The 25,002-nt window shown below is 41.6% G+C and overlaps 1 protein-coding gene across 4 annotated transcripts; it reads right to left on the reverse strand.

Annotated features, from left to right (window-relative positions):
• Positions 1-345: 345 nt before the first annotated feature.
• On the reverse strand, positions 346-24,940 carry STAMBP (STAM binding protein). 4 transcript variants are annotated; one of them, XM_020896037.2, is made up of 10 exons: positions 24,892-24,940; positions 22,701-22,918; positions 14,386-14,461; positions 14,005-14,100; positions 12,403-12,766; positions 11,251-11,375; positions 10,236-10,373; positions 3,087-3,199; positions 2,458-2,557; positions 346-1,036 (listed from the first exon to the last, which is right to left on the reverse strand). In XM_020896037.2, exons 2-10 carry the CDS (start codon positions 22,901-22,903, stop codon positions 980-982), a joined length of 1,272 nt encoding a protein of 423 aa, XP_020751696.1. In that variant the 5' UTR covers positions 22,904-22,918; positions 24,892-24,940; the 3' UTR covers positions 346-979. The 4 variants fall into 4 exon arrangements, with proteins under 4 accessions (XP_020751696.1, XP_020751707.1, XP_020751715.1 ...); XM_020896048.2 differs by having other exon boundaries at positions 24,818-24,906; XM_020896056.2 differs by lacking the exon at positions 24,892-24,940 and adding an exon at positions 24,573-24,795.
• Between the last annotated feature and the right edge of the window lie 62 nt (positions 24,941-25,002).

A 25,002-nucleotide genomic window follows, 5' to 3' on the forward strand; every position in this document is an offset into this window, starting at 1 on the left:
TTTATTTGGAGTGTAACTTGGTACTCCAAATAAAGGCACTATTATCCTCAGCTGAAAGATTTTAGGGCATAAGGAGGAAGTGAATGGATGACCCACTTGAGACAGCACCAAAAGAACAAAGATGACTTCACATCTCTGGAAGATGGCAAGAGGCAGAATGAAAGGACTGAACAATTTAAAGTAAACTGGGACATACCTGCAATGTTGACACATCTCAAAGTTCTATTTTTCCCTCACCTTTCCCCAAATAACCAGACCTTTTAGTTAACCTGTCTGTCTGGACGATGCTTGATCCAACAGATCATTCTAGAGCACACACACACACACACACACAACATATATATATATAAGTTAATTGTTATTTTATTGTAGAAGAAAAAATATCCTGAAATATTTGTTAAATAACAATAATTTCTGACAAAATCATTCTTTAGGGTTTCTGAGCCTCACCATCTGGTCAGACATAGCAAGCTGACCTTCAGCCTTATAATAAGCTTCATTAATCTTGCCATAAACCACAGAAAAACCCAAAGATTTTTTAAATGGCTTTCAAGCTTCTGCATAGATGCTCTTAATTAGTCCAAAGGTAAACAATAAACAAATTGGCAAAGAAATTAGGAGGATAGGTGACAGGGGAAAAAAATGTTAACAATTGGTGAATCTTGAACAAAGCACAGGTGAGTCTTCATTACACAGTTTTTCAACTTAATTTTTTAGTTACAGGCAGACTGAAAAGTTGCTTCAGCATGACCATGCTATTTTCCAGATGTGCCTAAAAAACATACTTGATTATTTCTTTTTTTTTTTTTTTTATACTTGATTATTTCTTTTCAAACCAGAAATAGAAAATCAGTTCTCCCCTGGGTAATACTTCCTATTGTTTTAAAAAGCTTCCAGAGCTTTCTGGAAAGTTTAAATTAAGGGGCTACAGTACACTGATATGGTTTTACAATTCTTGGGAGGCGTCTGAGTCAAACTCTCATCGAAGGTCTGTGATGGTCACAGCTCTCTCCACAACAGTCACGTGGTTGCAGCTCTGGAATAGGGAAACAGAAAGAAAGGGAAAGTCCTGGAAAATTCAGAAAATTCATCTTTCAAATGCTTAAATACTTAAAATGCTCATTCTGGCCAGTGGTTCCCAGGCTGACAGCCAGACTGTTACTTAAGTGGCAATTATGGTAAGGGGTCTGGGAATTATTATTTCCACCAACCCAGAATCAATAGGTCTGTAGTCTGAATCAATATGGACCTATATATCTCCACTTATTCTTCAAATGTATGTATATTCTACAGTCATTTATAAAATATGCATTTATTTTAAATAACTGCTGAATTAACTGCAGTATGCCAGGTCATTATGTCAACCAAATGATAAAGTACACCTATTCTCACAAGGGGAGTACTCCCCCTTGGCAAGCGCAAGGGGTCATCCTAACTGAAAGCCTAGGCATTTCTGGGGGATTGTGTGGTCTCTGTTTCAACATCCTGGTACCTAGACATTTATTACATTCCAAGGCAGGCTTCCTATTTGTGAGCAAATCTGTCAGAAATTTCTTTCTCATACTCAGCTGAAAACTGGCACTTTCACAGGGTCTTAAGTTTTAGTTCCGGGAGTCATATGAAATACCTGAGACCTTTTTATACAACAGCTCTTCTAATACTTACAGTCAGTTCTCAGATGCTCCCTGGGGTTCTCTCCTAAACATCCCTAGTCTCTTTTACATGACAAGGCTCTGGAGTCCCTTCTCCACATTGGTTTCTTTTCAGTGAACCCAAAAGAAATAATAATACTCCATGGCCAGCATGGAGTGAGGCAGTACTATCTCATTAGATGTGAGGAGAAAACTGCAACATACTTATCAGCTACTACAGCTTTTTATCCACAGTTTTTTACTGCTGTCAATTTACCAAAAACCCCCAACTTTTACCACCTGGGGGAAAAACTTTCTAAGAAGGTCATAAAAATCTCTATTACCTAAAATCAAATTAAAAGCAAAATTCCAAAATTAAAATTACTTTACCTATCTTAAATGGCTTTTTTCTTTTGAATTCAAATCTCTTATTGAAATGCAGGCTTAGCAACTGATGATGATGAAGGAAAAAACCTAATGTTTAATAAGCAAGCTACTGCACTTGGCACTTTCATTTAATCCTGTCAACAACCCTATAAAAGTATATATTATTATCATCATCATCATCATCATCATCTCCATTTATAGGTGAGAAAGCTGAGGCCCAGGAAGGTTAAATAACTCGATCACAACCTTAAGCAACAGAGCTAAGACTCAAACCCCTTCCTGTTCCACACTGCTTCCCACACATGTCTTTGTAGGAAGATTTAGAAAAATCAGTGACAAGGCTGATCTGTGTGGGTCGTGAAGGACACTGCGCCGCATCAGCTCTGACTGTGCTCCCTGGTTACAGCGTAGCTGCGGCTTCCTCTGCAGGGACACATACACAGAAGAGGGGTGGATCCTTGCTGTGGGGATGAAATCCTTTCTGGCGACAGGAAGAAATCTCCTCTAGTCCATGGTCAGTGAGTCTAAAGAATCCAGTTCTGAAATAAGAAAAAGCAGGTCCAGAATCAAGCAAAGGTGTCCCCTTCAATCACACACACACACTGGGCAGGGCAGAACTCATTTTGAGACACCCTCAAAAGTCTGCTGGCCTACAGATCTCTTCTCTGGTGAATGAATCAGAGAGTGATTCATCACTGCCACCACATCAGTTTTACTGGGAGAATTCATAGTAAATAACAGGGTTTAAAATGAAAAAGTTAATTTTCAAAGATAATCTGTTGGATACTGAAAATTCTCTAATCTGACATCAATCTCTTGAAATTCCTACTGCTTCAAGCAAACACTTCAAACTTCTTACATCTTTTTCTTATAAAAGCACCTACATTATTGCTTGGATACTTTTGTAAACAAGCAGAGTAGGTTTATCAGGCTACAGGACTTAAAAGGAAGGCCTTTAGAAAAGCCAATCAAATACCACAATCTATAGATTAGATAGAGAACAAGGTCTTAAGAACGCAGAACATTTCCTCTGAGGCTCTTCCCCTGAACCACACCCTATGGACTTACTCCTGGAATTTGGGGGAACAGACAATGGCTATGGACTCTGGCAACATCATCTGGTAGGAGCAGTGAGTGTGGAGGTCAACACTGGAGAGGAAGGCTGTCTGCGTGGGATGAGTCTGAGAAGAGAAAAAAAAGCTCCAGTGAGAATACACAGGCAAGCCTGGCCCATGAAGAAAGTGAAGTGTTAGCTGCTCAATCATGTCCAACTCTTTGCAACCCCATGGACTGCAGCCTGCCAGGCTCCTCTATCCAAGGAATTCTCCAGGCAAGAATACTGGAGTGTGTGGCCATGCCCTTCTCCAAGGGATCTTCCTGACCCAGGGATTGAACCTGGGTCTCCCACACTGTAGGGAGATTCTTTACCATCTGAGCCACCAGGGAAGCCCCCCCAAGAAGGAAGGCAGTGCCAAATAATCCTCAGTAACTTGCCATGATCTCCTTAAGTATAGTCATTAGCAGCCATGAGGAATATGCCTGAAGTTCCTAATAAGGAATGAACTTCTGTCCCTGCATTGTAAACAAATGTAATTTAACATGAGTATGTGCAGACTCATAATTTCTAATTGACCATCAAGATCTATCTGGCTCCTCACAAGCTCTCTCAACACGATGGAAAGTCACCCATACTGGAATAGACAGTATATGCTACCCAATACTTCAACCCGGTAGAAGTCAAGGACTTAACAAACCACAGAAGAATGATTCTTCTTCCTGACAAAGGGGTTTAAAAGTCAGGCACAAGTGAGGGGCTCCATAAGCAAAAGTGGCAAAAGCTGTCCTGCAGTTAAAGCATATCATTCAAGGATATGAGAGGCAGAGGGTGACTGGGATTTCAGAGGGTGGTTAAATCATAAGGACCCTGTCTTATTTGAGAAAAAGACCAAGATGTTGAAATTTGAAAGTAATCAGTTAAAGCACCATATAAATTTCATTCAGTTTATCTCATTTGTTTTCAGTTTTTTAATTTTGTTTTTTTGGCTGTGTTGCGTGGCTTGTGGGATTTTAGTTTCTCAACTACGGAGGGAACCTGGGCTATGGCACTAGAAGTGCCAAGTCCTAACCACTGAAATTCGCCAGTTATTTAATGTTTTACTGAACACTGTCTTTGTATACAAATGAACACTATATAGTGACTTATCTCGGAGGGGGTATGATGTTAGATAACAAGGATGGAAAAAGAGAAGACCAAATATGACTCAAAAAGAACACCAATCTTTACTGACTTAAAAGCATAGAAAATAAATATGCACACTTGACCAGTGTTTTTAACTCTGTTGTACAAAAAATGAAGCTCCTAAGGGAACTTGTCAAAAGCACAAGTTCCTGCACCCCACCCTGGAAATATCCATCCTGAGAAGGAAAAAAAATATTTTTTTTAAAGCTCATTAAATGATTCTTACGTGTAGCCTCATCCGAGAAGCATGACTGCACAAAACGCTGTGACCAGCTCACTGTGGAAGAAGTCTACAACACAGGAACAAGTCAGCTGAGTACTGACAGCAAATCCACACACGTCTGCACGGGCAGGAAAGGACTTTTATGACCACAAGGGAGAACAGTTTCTACCAATAAGAATACGATCCCATGGACTTTTAGGAACCTATGGCCTGTGTCAACACCTTTCATCCCATGGTTAGAGCTTGAAATTTTCACTGAGAACAAACAAGGTCTACACAAGTTGATGAAGGTCTCCAATCTAAAGCTGGGTTAGCTAGAAAGACGATATAAAGACATATAGTAGGGCCTCGATAAATAACTGAACCAAAAAATCTTGTTTGAGCCTCTGCTCCCCTCTAACTACTATGCCTTCTCTCCTTCCCTTCACAGTTGAGTTTCTTGAAAAAAAGTTATGCCCACTGTGCCCACATGCTGGAGACAGAGGAAGGCATTTTTATGAAAAAACCAAAAACAATACACCAAAGAAACAGAAAAGAGTGAGGAAAGTGAATGCGGAGGGCAGCCTGGGTGTTCAGATGCGCAGAGTGTCCACAGAGAACAATGCCAGCTAAGGCAGGGCTGAGACAAGGTGAAGCAGCGCCTTGAATGCTGAGTTGGGGGTTGCACAACAGTTGGTGATAAACATGACCATACAAAGTTTTTGACGAGGGGGGCTTCCTGGTGGCTCAATGGTAAAGAATCTGCCTGCCAATGCAGGAGTAGTGGGTTCAATCACTGTTCTGGGAAGATCCCACATGCAGTTAAGCCCGTGCAGCAGAACTACTGAGCCTGTGCTCCAGGGCCTGGCAGCCCAAACTCCTGGGCCCACATGCTGCAACTATAAGAGAAGCCGCCGCAGTGAGAAGCTCACGGACTGCAACCAGAGGGCAGCCCCTGCTTGCCACATCTAGAGAAGAGCCTGCACAGCAATGAAGACCCAGCGCAGCCAAAAAAAAATTCAAAGATTTTGACCAGGAACCTGATTCATAGCTGGCATGGTACAGAAGGAAGAATGGACCTTTTGTATTCTCCTCTTGCCAACTTTAAGATCTGAGCAAACATTACAGTCTGTTTTGGTTTGCTTTTAATCCCAAGTTAGGAAGAAATGGTACAGAAATATCATGGGGGGAAAAAAAGCTGGAATACTATCAATTTAAGTTCTAAATTTCTTCCTAGCTAGGCCCTCACTGATATTAAAAACACTTTTACTCACTTGTAGCTAAGATGTACCTAAAGTCTAAGCAGTAATTATTCCCAACTTTCCCTCACCTTGTCCAGTTCTTAAACTCTCCTGACTCCTCCTGTTGGGCAATGGACCTAGACTTCAACCTCATTGAAAGATCATCTAAAATGAGTTCCCTCAACACCTCCAATTATAACCTTGAAAATCTCTCTTTAACTTTATTCCTTCAGTTCTGTTGTAGAGGAGTGTTTTCTCCCTAATATGAAGATGACACCCTCTTTGTACTTTTGATTTAATACCTCCCTACCTCCACATTATCTTGTCTCTCCTGTCCTTTTACATCTCATTCACAGGTTCCACTATATCACCCACTCACTGGGCTTAAAAACATGCTCAGACAACTATACACAAGAACTTAGATGAATCTTAAAGACACTGAGCAAAAGAAGCTGAATACAAAAGAATACATATTATATAATTCTATTTATGTAAAGTTCAAAAGGGCTTCCCTAGTGGTGCATAGGTTCAGGAAGATCCCTGGAGGAGGAAATGGCAAACCACTCCAGTATTCTTGCTAGGAGAAGCCCATGGACAGAAGAGCCTGGCGGGTTACAGTCCATGGGGTCACAAAGAACTGGATGTGACTGAGCACACACGCACGCATGTAAGGTTCAACACATGCACTAATGTAAGGTTCAAACCCAGGAAAAAGTAAACTATTGAGTTTAGGGACACACACTAAGGTGGTAAAGCTATAAAGAAAGCAAAGAATTTCAAAAGAAATCAAGAGAGGGATTACCTGTACCAGAGAGGAAGGGTGACTGGGCAGGAACATGGGGTAGGAGTATGTTTCTGGCAATGCGCTATTTCTTAACCTAGGTAATGTGTACACATATATGTTTGTTTAATGATTCATTAAAGTATACATTTAGTTTATATAATACTTTCTTATATATATTTCAAATATAAAGGTTGCAAGAAAATAAAAATAAAAACAACACATTTTCACACACTAAACCATAAATCAAGCAAACATTCTCTCCACCTGGCTATTCCTTAAGCCACTATTCAATCTCTTTCCTTTCCTCTAGTTAGTGCTAAGCTCTTCAAAAAATTCGTGTACGATTCACCATCACCACAACCTCAATACCCATTACTTCTTAAACTTTTAAAATCTATTCCCACCACTGCTTAAAACCCACTAGACTGAGGTCATCAATGACTCAGCAAGTCCAACCAGCTCACACAAGTATTCATCATTCTGGAGCTCTCTGCAGCATGTGACACAGTGAACACCCTGAAGTTTCCTTCTGAGACATTGCTCCTCCTTTGGCACCTATGCCCCAATGCTACCTCACCTTTCTCTGACATCTCTGTGCTTCATGACTAACTACTCCCTATGCTCCCCGAGGTGGCCGGGCTTTCGGCTGCAAGTTAATTTCTTCTTGTTTTCCACCCTCCCCCAGTTCCAAAGCCTCCAAGGTCAGCTCTACGTAGAGGTCTCCTGGTTCTCTTTCCCACTTTGACCTTGTTTTTAAGTTCAAACTGCCTCATAACTACCTCTACTGATATAATGTCTTAAAAAAGAAAAAAAGTGAAAGTCAGTCGTGTCCGACTCTTTGCAACCCCATGGATTGTAGCCCTCCAGGCTCCTCTGTCCATGGGATTCTCCAAGCAAGAATATAGGAGTGGAGAATAAAGAAGTGGTCCCATTCCCTTCTCCAGGGGACCTTCCCGACTCAGGGGTCAAACCCAGGTCTCCCACATTGCAGGCAGATTCTTTACCACCTGAGCCACCGGGGAAGCCCAATGTCTTACCGGTATCTTAAATTCAAAATACTCAGAACTGAAGACAACATCTGCCCCACTTCCAAGTAAGTTCTCTTGCTGGAACCTCTGTTTCTCCTTATGAGATGATTGATCATTGCCACTTCCATGAGTCAGGCCTGAAATTTCTAAGTCATCACATTTACTCATCATCCTCTCTGACTCATTCCCCACATCCTCTGAAATCCTACGTTTGTCTTTTTCCCAAATGCACTGCCATCACCCTGGCTCTCTTCATTATTACATTTTAATCATCATATTAACCTCTTAAATCAGCTCCCTGCCTCATCCTACTCACTAAAAACCAGAACTATCCTGCCCATCCACCCAAAATACCACTCCTAATATATTATGTGAAAACTTATCTATCACTGTTTCCTGATATGAACTCTAAGCCCCAGAAAACTGGACCACTCAATGCTCCAGGATTCCAGTCTGCCTATTCCACTGTTGTCCCCTCCATATGCAACCCACCCTGCCACAAATCTAGTGCATAACCCCAGCTGTGATCCTTCCCTCCTCTAAATTCTACAGGGCATCTCTTAAGGCACTAGGCATATTCTGCTTCACATAAGGAGTTAATGACTTGTCTATATGTCAATCTCCTCTATTAGACTAAAATCATATCTTACTCAAATTGTATCCCCTGGTAGATAAGACACAGGTTTTCTATCCCCCATGTATCTATAATGGGGGATACACAATAGAAGGCAAGTATTTACAAAAGGACAGAGGCACATGGAACTGCCTCATAAATCAGTATTTCCCCAATGCCAATATACAAGTATGTGCAATCTTCCCAAATACAGAAATAAGCTGCCTTGTTTGTGTGGAACCCTGTCACACAATGTAAAAAACAGCTTTGTCTATGAGAATGAGGGGCTGAAAAAGAATAAAAAGAAAAATTAAAATGTAATCGTTAGGGATGGAATAATATTTTACTTGAGTAGTACCAGAAGATTGTTAGAATATGCAGATACTTAAAAATTTTCTATTTTGATAGCCCTTCTGATTTACATAAAGGTTGGCTTAAAGCTTAACATTCAGAAAACTAAGATCATGGCATCTGGTCCCATCACCTCATGGGAAATAGATGGGGAGACAGTGGAAACAGTGTCAGACTTTATTTTTGGGGGCTCCAAAATCACTGCAGATGGTGACTGCAGCCATGAAATTAAAAGATGCTTACTCCTTGGAAGGAAAGTTATGACCAACCTAGACAGCATATGAAAAACCAGAGACACTACTTTGCCAACAAAGGTCTGTCTGGTCAAGGCTATGGTTTTTCCAGTGGTCATGTATGGATGTGAGAGTTGGACAGTGAAGAAAGCTGAGCGTTGAAAAACTGATGCTTTTGAACTGTGGTGTTGGAGAAGACTCTTGAGAGTCCCTTGGACTGCAAGGAGATCCAACCAGTCCATCCTAAAGGAGATCAGTCCTTTGTGTTCATTGGAAGGACTGATGATGAAGCTGAAACTCCAGTACTTTGGCCACCTCATGAGAAGAGTTGACTCATTGGAAAAAGATCCTGATGCTGGGAGGGATTGGGGGCAGAAGGAGAAGGGGACAACAGAGGATGAGGTGGCTGGATGGCATCACGGACTCGATGGGCATGAGTTTGAGTAAACTCCGAGAGTTGGTGATGGACAGGGAGGCCTGGTGTGCTGTGATTCATGGGGTCGCAAAGAGTCGGATACAACTGAGAGAATGAACTATGAACTAACTATAGGTTGTTTTGGGCCTCCCTGATGGCTCAAATGGTAAAGAATCTGCCTGCAATGCGCGAGACCTGGGTTCGATCCCTGGGTTGGGAAGATCCCCTGGAGAAGGGAACGGCTACCCACTCCAGTATTTGTGCCTGAAGAATTCCATGGACAGAGAAGCCTGGCAGGCTACAGTCTGTGGGGTTGCAAAGAGTCAGAGACGACTGAGCAACTAACATTTTCACTTTCTTTCATAGGTTGTTTTAAGAAAGATGAAATGCAAGTATCTGAATTAACTTCCTTGGTTCATTTTAAATACTTTGATCTGTACACCTTTCAAGAACATCATTTGTATGAAGTAAGGCATAACCTCTATGGTCAAGGCTCACATACACTCTCAGCTAGAATCCTAACAACATTCATGCTCATAGGGAAATTGGGACTTTGGAGGAAGAATTTCATTTCTATTAAGAAATTATTTTAATTGAAAAGTTCTGGGCTTCCCTGGTGGTCCAGTGGAAGAATCTGCCTGCCGATGCAGGGGGAATGGGTTCGATCCCAGATCTGGGAAGACCTGCAGGGCAACTAAGCTTGGGTGCCACAACTGCTGAGCGTGAGTGCTGCTACTACTGAAGCCCATGTACCAGAGCCCATGGTCCACAAGAGAAGCAACCACAGTGAGAGGTCCATGCACCACAACTAGAGAAGGCCTGCATGCAGTGGTGAAGACCCAGCACAGCCCAAAATAAACATATACATCTCTTTAAAATATAATAAATAATAACATCTTTTAGAAATGAAAAGCCCAAGGAGCTCCCAGAAATCAATACTGGAGTGCAAGCAGTTAAGTATGCTAAGGAGGTCAAGCCCATATTCAACAGAGGGAAATACAACCATCTGAACAGTCTGGATACAATTCACTCTGCTTTAAGAAAAGAACAAGCAGTGCGCCTATAGCATCATGTGAGGAGACAAACCCCTGGAGGGCTCAGAACTGCTTACGTGAATCCAGCCCAGTGTGATGAGACCCTGCTGATCCTGTATGAGGAAAAGCTCCTCTTCATTCTCGGTGTTGCAATAATCAGACCCAGCGCTTTGCTTGGGGATGAGAACATGGGTGATGGTAAACTCATTCCTCATCTGTCAAATTAGAGAACAGCTCGTCACAACTCCCCAGTATGGAGGCAACCCTCTCTGTCACAGCAGTGGGAAGCTAAACTTCCAAACAAGCAAAGGTCCTGCTCCCAGCCTGAGTCTTCTTCATGAGGTGAGTCCCTCACGTCAGTCTTGCTCACACCTCTTACTGCCCAAGTACACTGCCTGGGCCCTCTGCAAGGCCACAGACGCCCACAGCCCTGTGGGAATTTCCTGCTGCAGCCAAACAGGTCTACTCATGAAACTTAAGAAGCTCTGGGTATCGTACCATTTCTCTTCCTTTATTCATGTCTAGAGTAGTTCCCTTTCACTGTTTCTCTAAGCCCTTCCCAACCTCTAAGGGTCAGTTTAAGTCTATTCCACTTTACTCATTTATTTATTCAGCAGTTAGTAATGAGTTCTTTAAGCACCTCCATTTAATGATCCTTCTTTCCCCATAATTCCCAGTGCTTTTATTGTACATGCTAGTCAGCAAACTATCTTTTGGTGTGTATCTCCCATCTCTCTAAAGTGCTTGGATACTTTTTGTGGACAGATGCTATCTGCCTTACATATTTCATATTCTGATGATCTACCATAAAGCAGGTGTTCAAAGCTGAACATGGGATCTTCCTACCAAGTTTAGAATTAAATATTTATTACCAGCATTAAAATACTCAGTTAAATTCAAGGGACTCTGACAATCAATCAAATCCAGGGTCACTAAATTTAAGGTGACACTGCATTTTGCTGCTCATGGCTCCTTCAGCAGAGGCAACTGTACAAAGAGTAACTGACCCTGGATATCTTCTCTGAGAGTCACAGGAGGCCAAGGGTGAAGAAACAGTCTAGGCTCTAGAAAGCACTTGTTTTTGTTTTTTACCAGTTTTCCACAGAGAATCCCACACGTCTCCACTCCCCGGGCAGTGTTGGCACTGGCCAACTGGAGGAACTGCGGGCAGAGCTTCCCGGGTACCACCATGTGGCGCAATCCATCGATTGCAGGAGCTGTGCGCGAGAAAGAAAAGAATCTAAGGCCATGAAGCACAGCCTCCCCAAGCAGACCTCAGAGTTGGCATCCCTAGGAGAGCAATGCCAAACCACTGGGGTCCCCCCAACTGCAGGCCGTAAGTGGGGATCTCATCCTAATGGCAGAAGAGAAAGGGCTGCAAAGGCTCTTCGCCAACCTCTGACCACAGCCATCGGGAGTATGTTGTTTCAAGAAAAGAGAAGAGGCTTTAATCATTCAAGTGAAGACAAAGAGAAACTACTACTTAGGTTTCTGAGCTATTCAGGAATAATAGTGAGAGGCAACCCTGCTTAGTGAATGGGGAGAAATCCTGAAAGCTTCAGTCTAACACCTCTTGCCCACTCTTACCTTGTCCTTTTAAGTAGATCTTCTGGAAAGCTGAATTTCTTACATGACTACTTGAAAGACAATTCCTAACAAAAAGATCTATTCTAATCATCAAGGCATACTCATCATTTTGCTGCTACTGTTATTTTCTCGGGTAACCATTCATTGGTGAGAGGAGGAAAGACTCAATAGTTTTTATGGCTAGAATGAATTACCACTGACTACACAGAATATTTACCTTGACTAAGCTCCTTACCAATTAGGAATATTTGCAAGGCAAACACAGTTCAGTAGCTTTTATTTTTAAGTCAGTTGTTGAATTTTAAAGTGTTACTATAAATCTCAAACTTCCTTTACAAAAGGTTAACAGTGGTCTCTAGTTCACTGAACATTTCAAATCTCTATGTAACCCTTAAAAGCTGAGAGTCTGACTTTCAAGGATTTTATTAGCTCTTCAGAAAATCAACCGAGCCCAGGTAAATTATATGGCTTAAGCAAAGGCCACTTTATAACACAGCTGTAATAGAACACAGTATGATAATATTGATCAAATGGATTTCTGTGACCAGAGCCTAATGAGTGGGATCAGGCAGATAGTCGTAGGCTGAATCCCTTGGAATGACACCCTATTTGGCTGCAGCTGAGATGGAAGAGGATTCGAGCAAATGAATTCACTACCTTCCAAGTTGTTCAATGCTCCAGGTTTCAAGGATCTGTCCACTACTGGTGGCTTGGCAAGCCTCACAGTTGTATTACAGTCTGAAGGCTGTGTGGATATAACAGGCACCGTGGGGAACACGTCTAGGGAGGGCTTCTCCAAGCCAGGTACCAGTGGGCCACCCAGGCCAGGGTCCACCTTCCCAAACTCCTGCACGATCTTCAGTCGCTCCTTTTCCAGCTCCTGGTTCCGGATCATCTCCTCGAAGGCATGGAACTGCTCCTGCTCCAGCTGCTGCTGCTTCTGCTGTGCCACCCTCTGTCTTTCCTTTTCCAGCTCTTCCTGCATGGCTACATTGCGGGCAAATTCTTCCGCTTCCTTCTTCTACAAAGCACAAAGAGGAGTTAACACTAACACTTTACACAGGGAACTTCACACCTTAGAAGGACAAAGCCTTTCAGCAGGGAGACTGCCCCCAAATGCACTCCTGTCCTGGCCTGGTTTCCAAACACAGAATCCATGCTCCCCTCAGGGCCTCTACCCCCACAGAACAGTCACCCCTCCATCGGTCTAACCGCCATACACCTGTTCTTCAAGGACAGCTAAAGTCCTGATCCTCTCGGTACCCTTTCCCAGTAACTCTAACTCATGCATTTTCTTCTTTACCAAAGTCTCAATGCAACATACTGCCTGCACCTCATAATTTGAATCATATGCAATTTTAGTCTCTAGGTGTGCCATGTATACATCCTGTATCCCAAGGAGGGCTGTGGAAAAGAACCAGATCCAAACTTAGGGTGTCTGTATTGAATTTTAACACTGAATGAAGCCTCTGAAATTCTTATGGTGATGGGTAAAATACAGAGTAACATTTTAAACTATTAGAAAACATCAGGATGGGGAACACATGTACACCCATGGTGGATTCATGTCAATGTATGGCAAAACCACTACAATATTGTAAAGCAATTAGCCTCCAATTAAAATAAATAAATTTATATTTAAAAAAAAAAAAGGAAAACATCAAGTAACAGTTTCCTCCATGAAGATTTTCACTCACTGGGTACCTTAGAAATATACAGCTGTTTACGTCTCAGCTGATTTTCGACATCAGAGTCCAGAATAGAGTTCAGTAGAGTATACAAAAGAGTGCAAAAGTGCTAGCAGTGTGTGTTCCCACCTGACACAGACCAGGGACACTGCCTCAGGGCTTCTTACATGTTTTAACTGACTCTTCCTAACAAGAAATCATTTGAAAATATTAATAGCTTGAAAAAATTTGATTATTATAAACAGGTATAACCTGTTTTGGATATAATCAAATGTGAATCCCCAAATTCTCTGATCTAAAAACCCTATACTTTAGTGAGAACTTTCTTTGTTCTTAGGTTCTAGCTCTAGACATAACAGACAAGCAATAGGTTTTCTGTCCCTCAAGTCATCCTCTTAGATAAAGAGATTAACCTGTATTAGAATCCTCAGCCTCAACACTTTTTCTGGATTTTGCCAAAAATATAAAATATCACAATGAAATCACAAGATCCGCTGAAATACCTACTAGACTCCTACAGCACAGCCTAAGAAACCAAAATAATTTCCTTTTTTTGCTAATACATACTCACTTTTTCTTCATTATATTCTAAATATTCTTTGGTATATCGTTTTAACAGTTCTGCCTTCAGTTCTTCTGCTTTGGGAAATGCAATCTCCTTTAATTTCTGGGAAACAAAATCAAAATCTGAGTTAGGACAATGGTTGCCAATTAAGTAAAAAGACAAGTCAAGTTGGCAATGGCAACAACACTTCTAAAAACATTTAAATAATGTAATTTAAATTACCCCTGCCATACCGTACCTGGTATTTCATAACTGATCTATTGAAATGGCCTTATCTCCTATTTGCAGGACGTGACATTCAGATGCAGACTCTGCTACTTATATCGGGAAGACAGTCTGTGCTTCTTTGAAGCCTCTAGATGGGCAAGAGTGAAAGCGAAGACCCACCTTTACTGTGTCTTTCTTTTCAGGAATGACAGCCGATTTGTAATCTCGATGCTTTGGTAGTTTCTCAATAAAGAGCCTAAGGGAACAGAACAGATTGATGGTGATGCAAAGAAGACACGAAAATGTTCAAAAGACTCTGAAGCAGTGCAACTCCCTTACCCTGGAGCGGCTATCGGACAGGTTCCAGGTACGCAGGGTAACAGGCCACCTCCCCCACTCACCCTCAGCCCCGTAAAGAGCCACAGAATTGCTCTTCTCCCAACTCGGGCGTGCAGCAGCATCAGACGCCTACAACAAAAACTACGGAGGGGAGAAAATCCTAGCCTGTGCCCAAAAATACGCCTCCAAAGAAATTCTTTTCTGGTTGTGACAGTAACAGGCTTCCAAAGGAAAAGCCCTCTGTCACAAAGCATTCTTCAGTGAACAGTTTGGCAGCCAAGGGCAGGAGGCTGAGAAAATCCACATTCTATCACTACTCCTAGATCTGTGTGATCTTTGATGTTGGCTTATTTTCTTTGGGATTCATGTTCCTTTGTAGAAGGATAACCCTCACACCAGATTAAGCACTGGGATGTTCGGAGAGTATATATGTTATATGTGAACATTATATGTGTAATATGTGCACATGTGCATTATGTGTAATAGGTGCATTATGGTCTCTGATGAAAACTGCTTAGAGAAACGTTAAGTGCTAGACTTCCTCTTTCAGTTCTTGTCCTTGACTGTAAAGCTCAGTGGGAAAAATAAACTGAATCAACTCATAAGCTCTAACATTTATGATGTTTACTTGGGAATGGTGAAAACAAACAGAAGTTCAGTAACTTGTCACAGCCAGAAGTGGAGGGCTCATAATTCAGTGCCAGCAGGCTGATTCCAGATTCTGCCTATAAGTATATATAGTAACACAGGAAGTATATACAGAAACTAACAAAAGTAGAGGGCAGGGGAAATAGAGTGCATGAGGCAAGAGTGGGAGTGAAAAATCTATGTACCTTTTTAAAAAAAATTATTTTGATTTTGAACCATGTAATGAAAACTAGTTCATAAAGGATTTCCCTGGTGGTCTGGTAGTTAGGAATCCACCTGCCAATGCAGGGACATGGGTTTGATCCCTGGTCTAAGATCCCACATGCTGTGGAGTTACTAGGCCTATGAACCACAACTACTGAGCTTGTGCTTTCCAAGAGAAACCACAGAAATGAGAAGACTGCACCACAACTAGAGAGTAGCCCGTGCATAGCAATGAAGACCCAGCACAGCCAAAATAAATAAATAAAACGAGTTTATAAAACTTCTAGACCTGAACTGTTCTGAACACCCTTCTCGTCTTTCAGTAACTGTAATCAATTTTCTGAATGGGGACATATGGGCAGAAGGGTCTCCTGAAAACAGAATGAATAACACAACCCGCTGCCCACACTGGAGGCAAGAGAGCTTAATGGTTAGGAGGACAGGCTCTGGAGCCACCCTGCTTAGGTTCAGATCCTGGTTTTAACCACTTATCTACCAGCTGAGTGACTTCCAGCACCATCCCCCAGTTGCTCTCTCTCTATAAATTATATACGCAGAGACAAACTAGTACTACCTGAAACGGTTGCTATGGCACCAAACAGAGTTTAAAAATAAATAAAGTGCTGAGCACAGTGCCTAGCACATGGCCAACATCTGCCTTATATATGATTGCTTTTACTATCACAATAAATAAAGATGTGAGCAAGAAAAAGAGAGGAAGATGTTAACACCAGAGTTAGAAATTTTCCAGGCAGAGAATAGCTGTGGCCCGGAGGTATACTGTTCTCCGGGTTATATCTGATTGCAGTCTAGAGAGAGGAGTTGTACAAAAGCAGACAAAGATGCATTGGCAAAACACAAACAGCAATCTAAAAGAACAAAAGGAAAAAATATGCATAAAAGTAAATGAAAGAGGTAAATAATTAAATAAAATGGTACTCAATTTTACTTAGAAATGAAAGAAACTCAAATTAAGATGAGCTATCATTTCTCATCTATCAGACTGGCAAAGGCTTAAAACTGGATTACAACCAGCATAAGTAAAGACATAGAGAAACAGGTGTCCTTACACGCTCCTAGCAGGACTGTAATGTGACAATACCTTTTTCCTTGGGGTAGGAAGGGGTGGGTGTAGGAGACAAGTATTCAAAATTTAAAATGTGTATACCATTTAAACTCACAATTCCATCTCTATAAAGTTATCCTACAATAATACAAAAATATATGAATAAGATTATTCAATATAGCATTGTTCATAAAAGAAAGGTAAACTGAAAACCTAAATGGCCATCAGTAGAGGATTACTTAATCAATTATGGTGGACCCAGATGTGGAAAAATAACATAATCATTCACTCTTTCATTCAACAAACATTTATTGAGCATTTACTATGGGGTCAGGCATTATTGTAAAGGCTGGGACCTGGCAGTGAATGTCACAGTCAAATTCCTCCCCACCACAGAGTATATACGTGACAGTGGGGGAACAGACAATAAAGCAAACAAAGAGTATACAGATAATCAGTGCTGGGAAAAAGTCATTAATAGGGAAGGGAAGTGACAGGGAAGGGATTGAGATTTTAGATAGGGCAGCTAAGGAAGGCATCACTGAAAAGGTGACATTTAAGTAAGGACTGGAAGAGTGAGCCATGAAGATATCTAGGAAAAGACTGCTCCAGGTAGACGAAACAGCTCTAAAGCAGAATGAGATGATGGATCAGTGTCCTGATACGTAAAGATACTGTTAAGAAAGCAAGTTGTAGAGAAGACTATGTTGTAAGATCTCATTCAGGCACTAAGGAAAAGGATAAAGACATGAGCCCATGTGCTTGCATGGGGATATTTTCTTAATAAACACACAAGAAATAGAACAGTGATTACCTCTGGTGGATGGGCATTTTCTTTTCACTTTAATATTTCCCTTGCTGTATGGTTTGAAAACAAACTGTTTTAATCATGAACAAGTATTAATTTTGTGTAAAAATAATTTAAAAAGTCAAACAGAAATTCTATAATGTGGATGCATTAAGGGCTCTAACTTCTTCCAATCTTAAAAGTTAGTCAGCAATGTAAGCGTGATCACAGAGGATAACCCTCTTCAGTCCATAAGCCCCAATTCTGGTGGTAAACATTTTCAATACAGGTGACAGACCATTTTCAGAAAGCAGGTTTGTGTTGTAAGAGGCTCACACAGCAGACAGGACTGCCTAAGTCCTCTGTAACTCTTTTCGATGTAGCCTAGTCAATGACCATAAAAAGCTGTGAAAGAATCCACTGCCTGGATTACTGTCTGTGCTCACCATGAAAATATGTACTGATTTAATATGTTGAAGATCCTTCTTCTATACTGGGGTCTGCAAAAGGAAAAGCATTTCTACAGTAAGGAAAACCTCTGAGGAGGGAAATGTGCTTGAGATCATTAAGATGCCTAAACTGATCGAGGGAAAAGAACAAACATGCCCTTTAAAATCTTGAATTAAAGTATCCAAGAAAGGTCTAGAACAATGACTCAGTAGTGGGGGGCGAGGCAGAGGAGTGGTGAAATAGAGGCCTACCCTCCTCTCTCCTCCTCAGTGTAATAACTGCCAAAGTGAGCTCTAGTTAACTGACAGGAACATATCAAGTAAAGTGTGGTAGAAAAACAGAACAGGAATACTGAGCTAGAAGGTTTTTTTTTGCAACTCCTAGGGCTTGTCAGCTCACAGAATCAAGAGTTAGGGTCTTTAAAATATCTGCAAAAAAAATAAATGTAGCTACATTTATTGATTCAGGTCAAGCCAATCCAACGACGTCCCAAAGTAAAACCCAAATCTAACAAGTTAAGTAATACATTCTCCCCTCCTCTCACTTGACTCTCCTCTAGGCCGAGTTCATCACATTAAATGGTCCTATAAAGCAGAACACCACATACAGGGACAGGCTCCCTTTATCAGTCTTGTTAACACTGATATTCACATCACTCAATGTAATAACAAGGCACAAAAAATCAACTTAAGTTTCTGTGTACTGTTAATCCTACTCCTACTCCCTCTGGCCATTTAGTAGGAGTTTATTTCTATGCTGAATCTCTTTTCTGTACCATTAGCCTCCCCTACTCCACAGTATCCTTTCCAAAAAATATGTTCTAGCATCTCCCACCTTAAAACAGACACAAACACACTCATGTACTCTTTGTTCCCCTTCAATTATTTCAATTTTCTACTTTACTTCTGGTCCAACTTCTCCAAAGAGCTGTCTGTGCTAGGGCTTGGCAAACTATGGCCAGTGGGTCAAATCTAGCTCGCCATCTGTTTTTGTAAATAAAGTTTCACTGGAACACAGCTTTACTCATTCATTCATGTATTATCTATGACTTGCTTTCACACTACAAAGCAGAGGTTGTGACAGAGACCAACTTGCCTGTGAAGCCAAAAATATCTACTATCTGGCCCTTTAACAGAAAGTTTGCCAGTCTCTGGACAATGCTCTTATCGCCCATTCACCTTTCGACCCACTTCAGTCAAACTGCTTACCAAGATCACCAGTCACATCATGACATCAAACCCAAACCCCTGCCCACCTGACACAGCTGCCCACTGTCTGCAATTACTTACTTCCTGGCTCCCACGACAGAGTGATGGGTTTCCTCCCCTCTCAAAACTTCCAAGTCTCCTCTATTGGCCTTCCCTCCACCAACCAACCTTGGGGCTCTCTCCTGAGCTCCTTCTCTTCTCATTCTCCAGTCTCATAATCAAAGTCTCTTTTCCTTTAACACACCGTGGATCCTTCCAGCCTCTAATGAAGCCTATGGACTCTTCTCGAAATTTAAAGATGTAATGTAAATAATGAAAGATTACAAAAAGCCCCATTCTACTGTAACAGTTTTCAAAATATTAAAAAATGATGACATGTGCTTACTTATTGATGCATTGTTAATACATTAAAAAACAAGACCTAGTTGTGGGCTTAAGAACTGTACTATAATCCTGAAGTAGTGATAAATATAAATGTTATTTTGAGATATCAGCAACAATCATAATATGAAAATATCTTGATTTCTGTTGGTGACAAAACTTCAAATATTAATAATACTGTGGTTTGAGCCTATATTCAAAATTAAAGGAAGTGCTAAATTTCAGCTACACATTAGTAAAAATAAGAAAAATCTTTCCCAACCAAGTTCATGGACACTGAATTCTATCAGCGAATCCCTGTGGGTTCCTGGACCCTAGATTAAGAACCACTGCACCAGATGGTCTCAGCATCCTCACGGCTTCAGGACCAACTATATGTTGAGAACTCCTGAGCTTGTTGCTCCAATAGAGACCTCTCCTCTTGAGTTCAGACTGCTACACTCAACTTCCTATTGGACATCACTTCTTGGATATCTCATAGATAACTTAAAACTTATCTTAACCTTAACATGTTAACCTTTAACATTTAACCTTAACATGTTAAAATCCCAGACCTGAACTCTCTGTCTTCCCACTCCCAACAACCCCCTTCGACACCACTCTCCCCCATCTCAATAAATGGACCTGCAAATCCTAAGTTACTCAAGGCAAAAACTGAGGTCAACCTTGACACCATCTTCTTTCCAAAATTATGAGTAAGTCTCACGGACTCTTATCTCCAGAAAACAAAACCATCTACTCTTTTCCAGGCTACCATGTTCTTTCAAGCTATCAGCCTCTCTCCTGAACTGCTGTTAACAGTTCCCTAGCTAATCTCACTGCCTTCTCTTAACACGCCCTCCACCAGCTACCACAGGGCAGCCAAAATTTATATTTCTAAAACGTAAGTAAGATTAGGTCACAACCTCACTTAAAACTTTTCAGTGGCTTTCTATTACTCTCAAGATAAAATGTAAACTCCTTACTGTGGCCGATAAGATTCTCCATGAGTTGGCCCCGCCTGCCTCTCCAACTTCATCTGAGGTCATTCTCTCTCTTCATTTGCTACACTCTGAACACAATGATCTATAAACCTCAGAACACACTAAGGTCTTTCCTACCTGAGAGCTTCTGAATACATAGTAGTATCTGTTTTAAACCCTCTGCTTTATGCTTTTGGAATGACCAACTCTATGGCACCCTTCAAGTCTCAGTTTAAATCTTACATTCTCAGATAGATGTTACTCTATTGAATTAGATATCCATGGTTATTTTCTATCACAGCACTTTGTTGCTTCTAAAGCGTTTTCCCTATTTTGTTACCATATATTTCTTTGCTTACTTGTACGCTGTCTTCTCCCATTATGAGAATAAGCACAAGGGCCATTTTATTTACTATGTACATAGGACTTACTGCAGTGTCAAGTAGATAGTAAATATACACAATATATATTTGCTGAATGAATATGATCCTCACCCTCAAAGCACTTTCTATGTGGAACAACAAGACCCAGAAGGCCCTTCAGAAAATACCTGGTAGATTCCATGATTCTGTTGCACTTACTCAACTATAATTTCCCAAAGGAACTGTGCCCCTCATTCTGAGAGACCTATCTACAAGATTACTGGAAATATACTAGTTCTACCAGCAGCACAGTAAATGAAGAGGAGGACAATAGCCAAAGAAATGTCTCAGGGAAATAAATTTTGTGCCCATTGTGCCTAGGAATGAAAAATTCCTAATAGCAAAGAGAGGGAGAAATGTAATTATAATTCTATGAAACTTTATCAGCATTGAGGCCACATAACAGGACACTGTGGTATGGATGGACTGCAACATCTCTGAGGAAACAGATACTACTTATAAACTTCAAAAAACCACAGCACTCCCTTTGTTCCATTCTAAAATTACAATATGAATTCTAGGCAACCCACTCTTATACCTCCTTTTCTTTAGAGTAGTGGCTCTCAACTGGGGCAGTTTTGCCTCTCAGAAAGCGTTAGTGATATCTGGAGACATTCTGGGTTGTCACAACTCGGGGGTAAGCGGTTCTACTGGCATCTAGTGAGAAGAGAGACCAAAGATGCTGCTGAACACACTAAAATGCACAGGCGATTCCTGTGCAACAAAGTACTGTTCAACCCAAAATGTCACTAACACCAAAGTTGACAAACACTGCTTTAGAGCAGTATGTGATCAAAAACTTAATATCATATAATTAATATGCATCCATCACCTCTGGAAGAACATATAAGAAACTAGTAAGAGTGACTGCCTGTGGGGAGGGGAACTAAAGGTTTGGGGGAAAAGAGGAGTGGTAGGGAAATTTAGTTTTTAAATATATATACGCTTTTGTGCCTTCTGAATTCTGCACTACATGCACATGTTACCTATTTAAAAAACAATAAAAATAACCCAAAATTAGTGTGTCTCCAGACTATAATTCAAAAGACTACCTTCAATTCAAGAAACATCACCAAAAAGAAAACAAAAAGAATAGGACTTATGTTGTAGAATGAATCCTGAATTAAGAGTTGGAAAATCCAGGTTTTGCCACTCCAAATTGTGAAATAAAGCCTACCACTGAACTTGGAAGGTGTTTCCTGGTCTGCAGAATGGAAGGACGATGTGCCCTACACAGCGCACACAGAACTGTGAAGATCAATTGACACAAATGCAGGTGAAATTTCTATGAACTATTTAAGAGCTATACAAATACACTGTAATTATTATTATCTTAAGGTCCTACTATTATGAAAGGACAAGACTAGAAATTACAAATGAAATCTTTTAACATTATTATTCCCTTCCTAAATTATACATCTTTTCCAGTGTCACTGGGACTTTAGCAATTGTTCCTGTTAACTGAAATCTTCAATTCATGCTGCAAGAGGCTAAGCAACTCAAGGGAAAGGTCTTATGATGAGCTATACAAACTGTAGGTAGTCAATACTTATTTAATGATTTACATGATTATGATAAAGGTTAAGAAAAAACTCTTTCCTGAGACACTCAATTTGCTACAAAATAAGTAGTGCTGAGGAATTTTGGCTCTGCTAAACCTCAACAATAATCCTCTGATTGGCTGCCTTAATAGAGAGGGGACAGGAAAAAACCTTCATCAATACAAAACATGTATAGTTTAAACACCAACTCTCTTGCCTAACAGCTGGGCCATGTGGGCACAGCCCAAAGAGCTAGGTCTCTTACTCATGAAATTACTGAGTCATGAAAACAACACTTTCAGTACCCATGTTTTTGAATGTCAAGAACAGCTAATATGTAGGAGCTGCCAGCAAAAATGATTAATGATAATGATGTTGTAAAGTTCTCTGGTTTTAGTGATTCTGAGCAGAAATAAATGAGCACAAGAGCACCATGAGTGAGGCATCAGTCACCAGAAAAGAAAAAAGGAAACCGGAGGTGTCTTACGTGATATACTTGTTATAGAGGATGAAAGCATATTCAATGTTGCCTTCCTCACAGTAAACAGATGCCATTCGGATAATCTCCACTCCAGAGCGGAAGTACCGGCGGGGTGGAATGTCTTCATTTATCTCCACTGTGCTACCCCTTTGGGACAGAGCCCTCACCCGGTCTTCGGGTGGGAGGCTCACATCTCCATGGTCAGACATGAGGACCAAGAAGTCCTGAAACAAATAAACAAAAGATGGCATCAATACCAAGGCCCCTGTCACCAAACACCTGTCACGGGTGTTTATCTCAACAAACCTCTACCTTACAAAGAAATTAAGAGAAAAACACCACATGCTGTTGCTCATATTAAATAAGGTCTCTTTCCCACAAGAAGTCTGAGACTCTCAAGAAAGCCCATTTCACAAGGATAAAAGGACTGACAGACTCAGAAACCCATAATGCCTGTGGCATGATTAGGTGGTACAAAGAGTATAACTATAATGAGCCCCAAGGGGTTCAGTTCTCTCTTCATGCTAACCATTCCCTGTCATTAGGTGGCCCTGACCTCTGCACCATAAAAAGACAGACAGCATCTTGTATTTTTTCCACTATCTCTCCTCCCAGCTACCCACTTCCACCCATCCCAGTATCTGACAGAGAATAGTCAATGACATTTCCTGATGATTGTTAACTGACTTTAAGTTGATCATTTAACCTGAGAGTAACGGACTCTGTCTACAACTTTTCACAGTTTAGCACAAGGTTAGTGAGGGGAAATGGTGTGAGTATGAATATTTATAATCCCGACTCTGTTCATAAAACCACTAGTCCAGTCAATCTACATCATCATCATTTCAGGGTAAGGAATCTAGATCTAGAAAACAGTTTACTCAAATATATTTTCGAAGACTAAGTACTCTTTGAATAACAAAAGGACACAAAGGCAACTTGAAAGGCAAAACCCAAACCAACAACAACAAAAACATCCTGGGAGTTTTCCCTTCCTGGGTCTCAGGTTGCAGTCATTCTACAATCTTTCTTGATACTGTTGCTGTTCGAATCAGATTCTTTCTTCCAATCAGATATCACTCTACATCACTTCCAAAAAGATTCTGGGTATTTGATGCATACTGAATTGCAGCACACCCCCCACGCCAGTATTTTTGCCTGGAGAATCCCATGGACAAAGGAGCCTGGTGGGCTATAGGCTATAGTGTCACAAAGTCGGACATAACTGAAGCGACACAGCACAACCAGCATGCTGTAGAATACACAAGCTACAGTAGATTTTGGAATTCAAGGCCCTGTGTCAACTGGCCCCATTTGGTCCTTTTAAACCTTACTCATTGCCAACAGAGACCTTTTGCTTCAGTCAGGATTCTTATCTGCCCAGAAATCCTCACATTTGTTTCATTTGTCTATCCACTGTTGTTTTCCATTCCAAGCACTCCCTCAAAGATGATTTTCTCCAGGCCAATTCTATCTCCAGGTCACACTTCCTCCACCAAGCTTCTTCTCAAACACCCTAAGGGTACAAAACTTGTGGGGGACTACCAGGGATGTAGAGGCATTCCGCCTCTGTGGGAGTCTTTTCAGGGGCTCAAGAAGCCACTAGCAAATCTAAAACCTCCCCAAGTTGGCTAACTAGTAAACTCAGTGCAGAGCCCATCAGAGCTAACTGAAGCAGGAGAAGCTTGTTGCTCTTTGTCACCTCTCGGGAGAGGGTCTTTTGGTCGAGAATGGAACCCCTTCCCAAGGCCAGCAAGTGCTGCGCCACACAAGGCTGAGCAACACTCCAAAGAGGAGATGTAGCGTCCGCAAACAAGGGGGGAAAGAGGCGGAAAATCCCGAGGCGGGGGAAGATGACTGGGAGGCGAAAGGAAGTACCAGGAATGAGCGAAGGGGGCGTTTACAGCGGAGAAGGGTCCACTGTCAACTGCTTGAGGCCGTCTCGAAGGCACTCAAGCCCAAGTTGTCAACACCGGGCAAAATTATTCGAGGTTTTCGCGTCTATCGCTTGCGGTAGGAGGGGACGCGCCGGGCCAGCTGGGGACCGGAGCCGTCAGGGGCCTCGCGCGCGACAGGCCAGGCAGGGGGCGCAGGAAGGAGAAGGCTGCAGGCCCCACACTCACGGTGGCCGCTCCCAGTCACACTCCGATTACGCTCGGCGCCCGAGCCCCACCACACTGCTGGGACCCTTCCCCACCTGTGCCCCGCGGACGACTCTCGGCGCTTCCGAAAACGTCACGTCCGGCACCCGCCCCGCCCCGCCCCCTGCCGCTGGTCTGGGACTGACGTTCTCCAGAACTTAGGACCC

The sequence above is a fragment of the Odocoileus virginianus genome, chromosome 2, assembly GCF_023699985.2.
Source record: "Odocoileus virginianus isolate 20LAN1187 ecotype Illinois chromosome 2, Ovbor_1.2, whole genome shotgun sequence".
NCBI lineage: Eukaryota > Metazoa > Chordata > Mammalia > Artiodactyla > Cervidae > Odocoileus > Odocoileus virginianus.

What these genes read in the sequence shown, in the direction of transcription:
- STAMBP (XM_020896037.2), bottom strand. Translation starts at nt 22,903, where the DNA reads ATGTCTGACCATGGAGATGTGAGCCTCCCACCCGAAGACCGGGTGAGG. An exon ending in CTCTATAACAAGTATATCAC is followed by an intron (nt 14,462 to 22,700) that starts GTAAGACACCTC and finishes CTGTTCCCTTAG; the next exon opens with GCTCTTTATTGAGAAACTAC. An exon ending in AAAAGAAAGACACAGTAAAG is followed by an intron (nt 14,101 to 14,385) that starts GTGGGTCTTCGC and finishes TTTGTTTCCCAG; the next exon opens with AAATTAAAGGAGATTGCATT.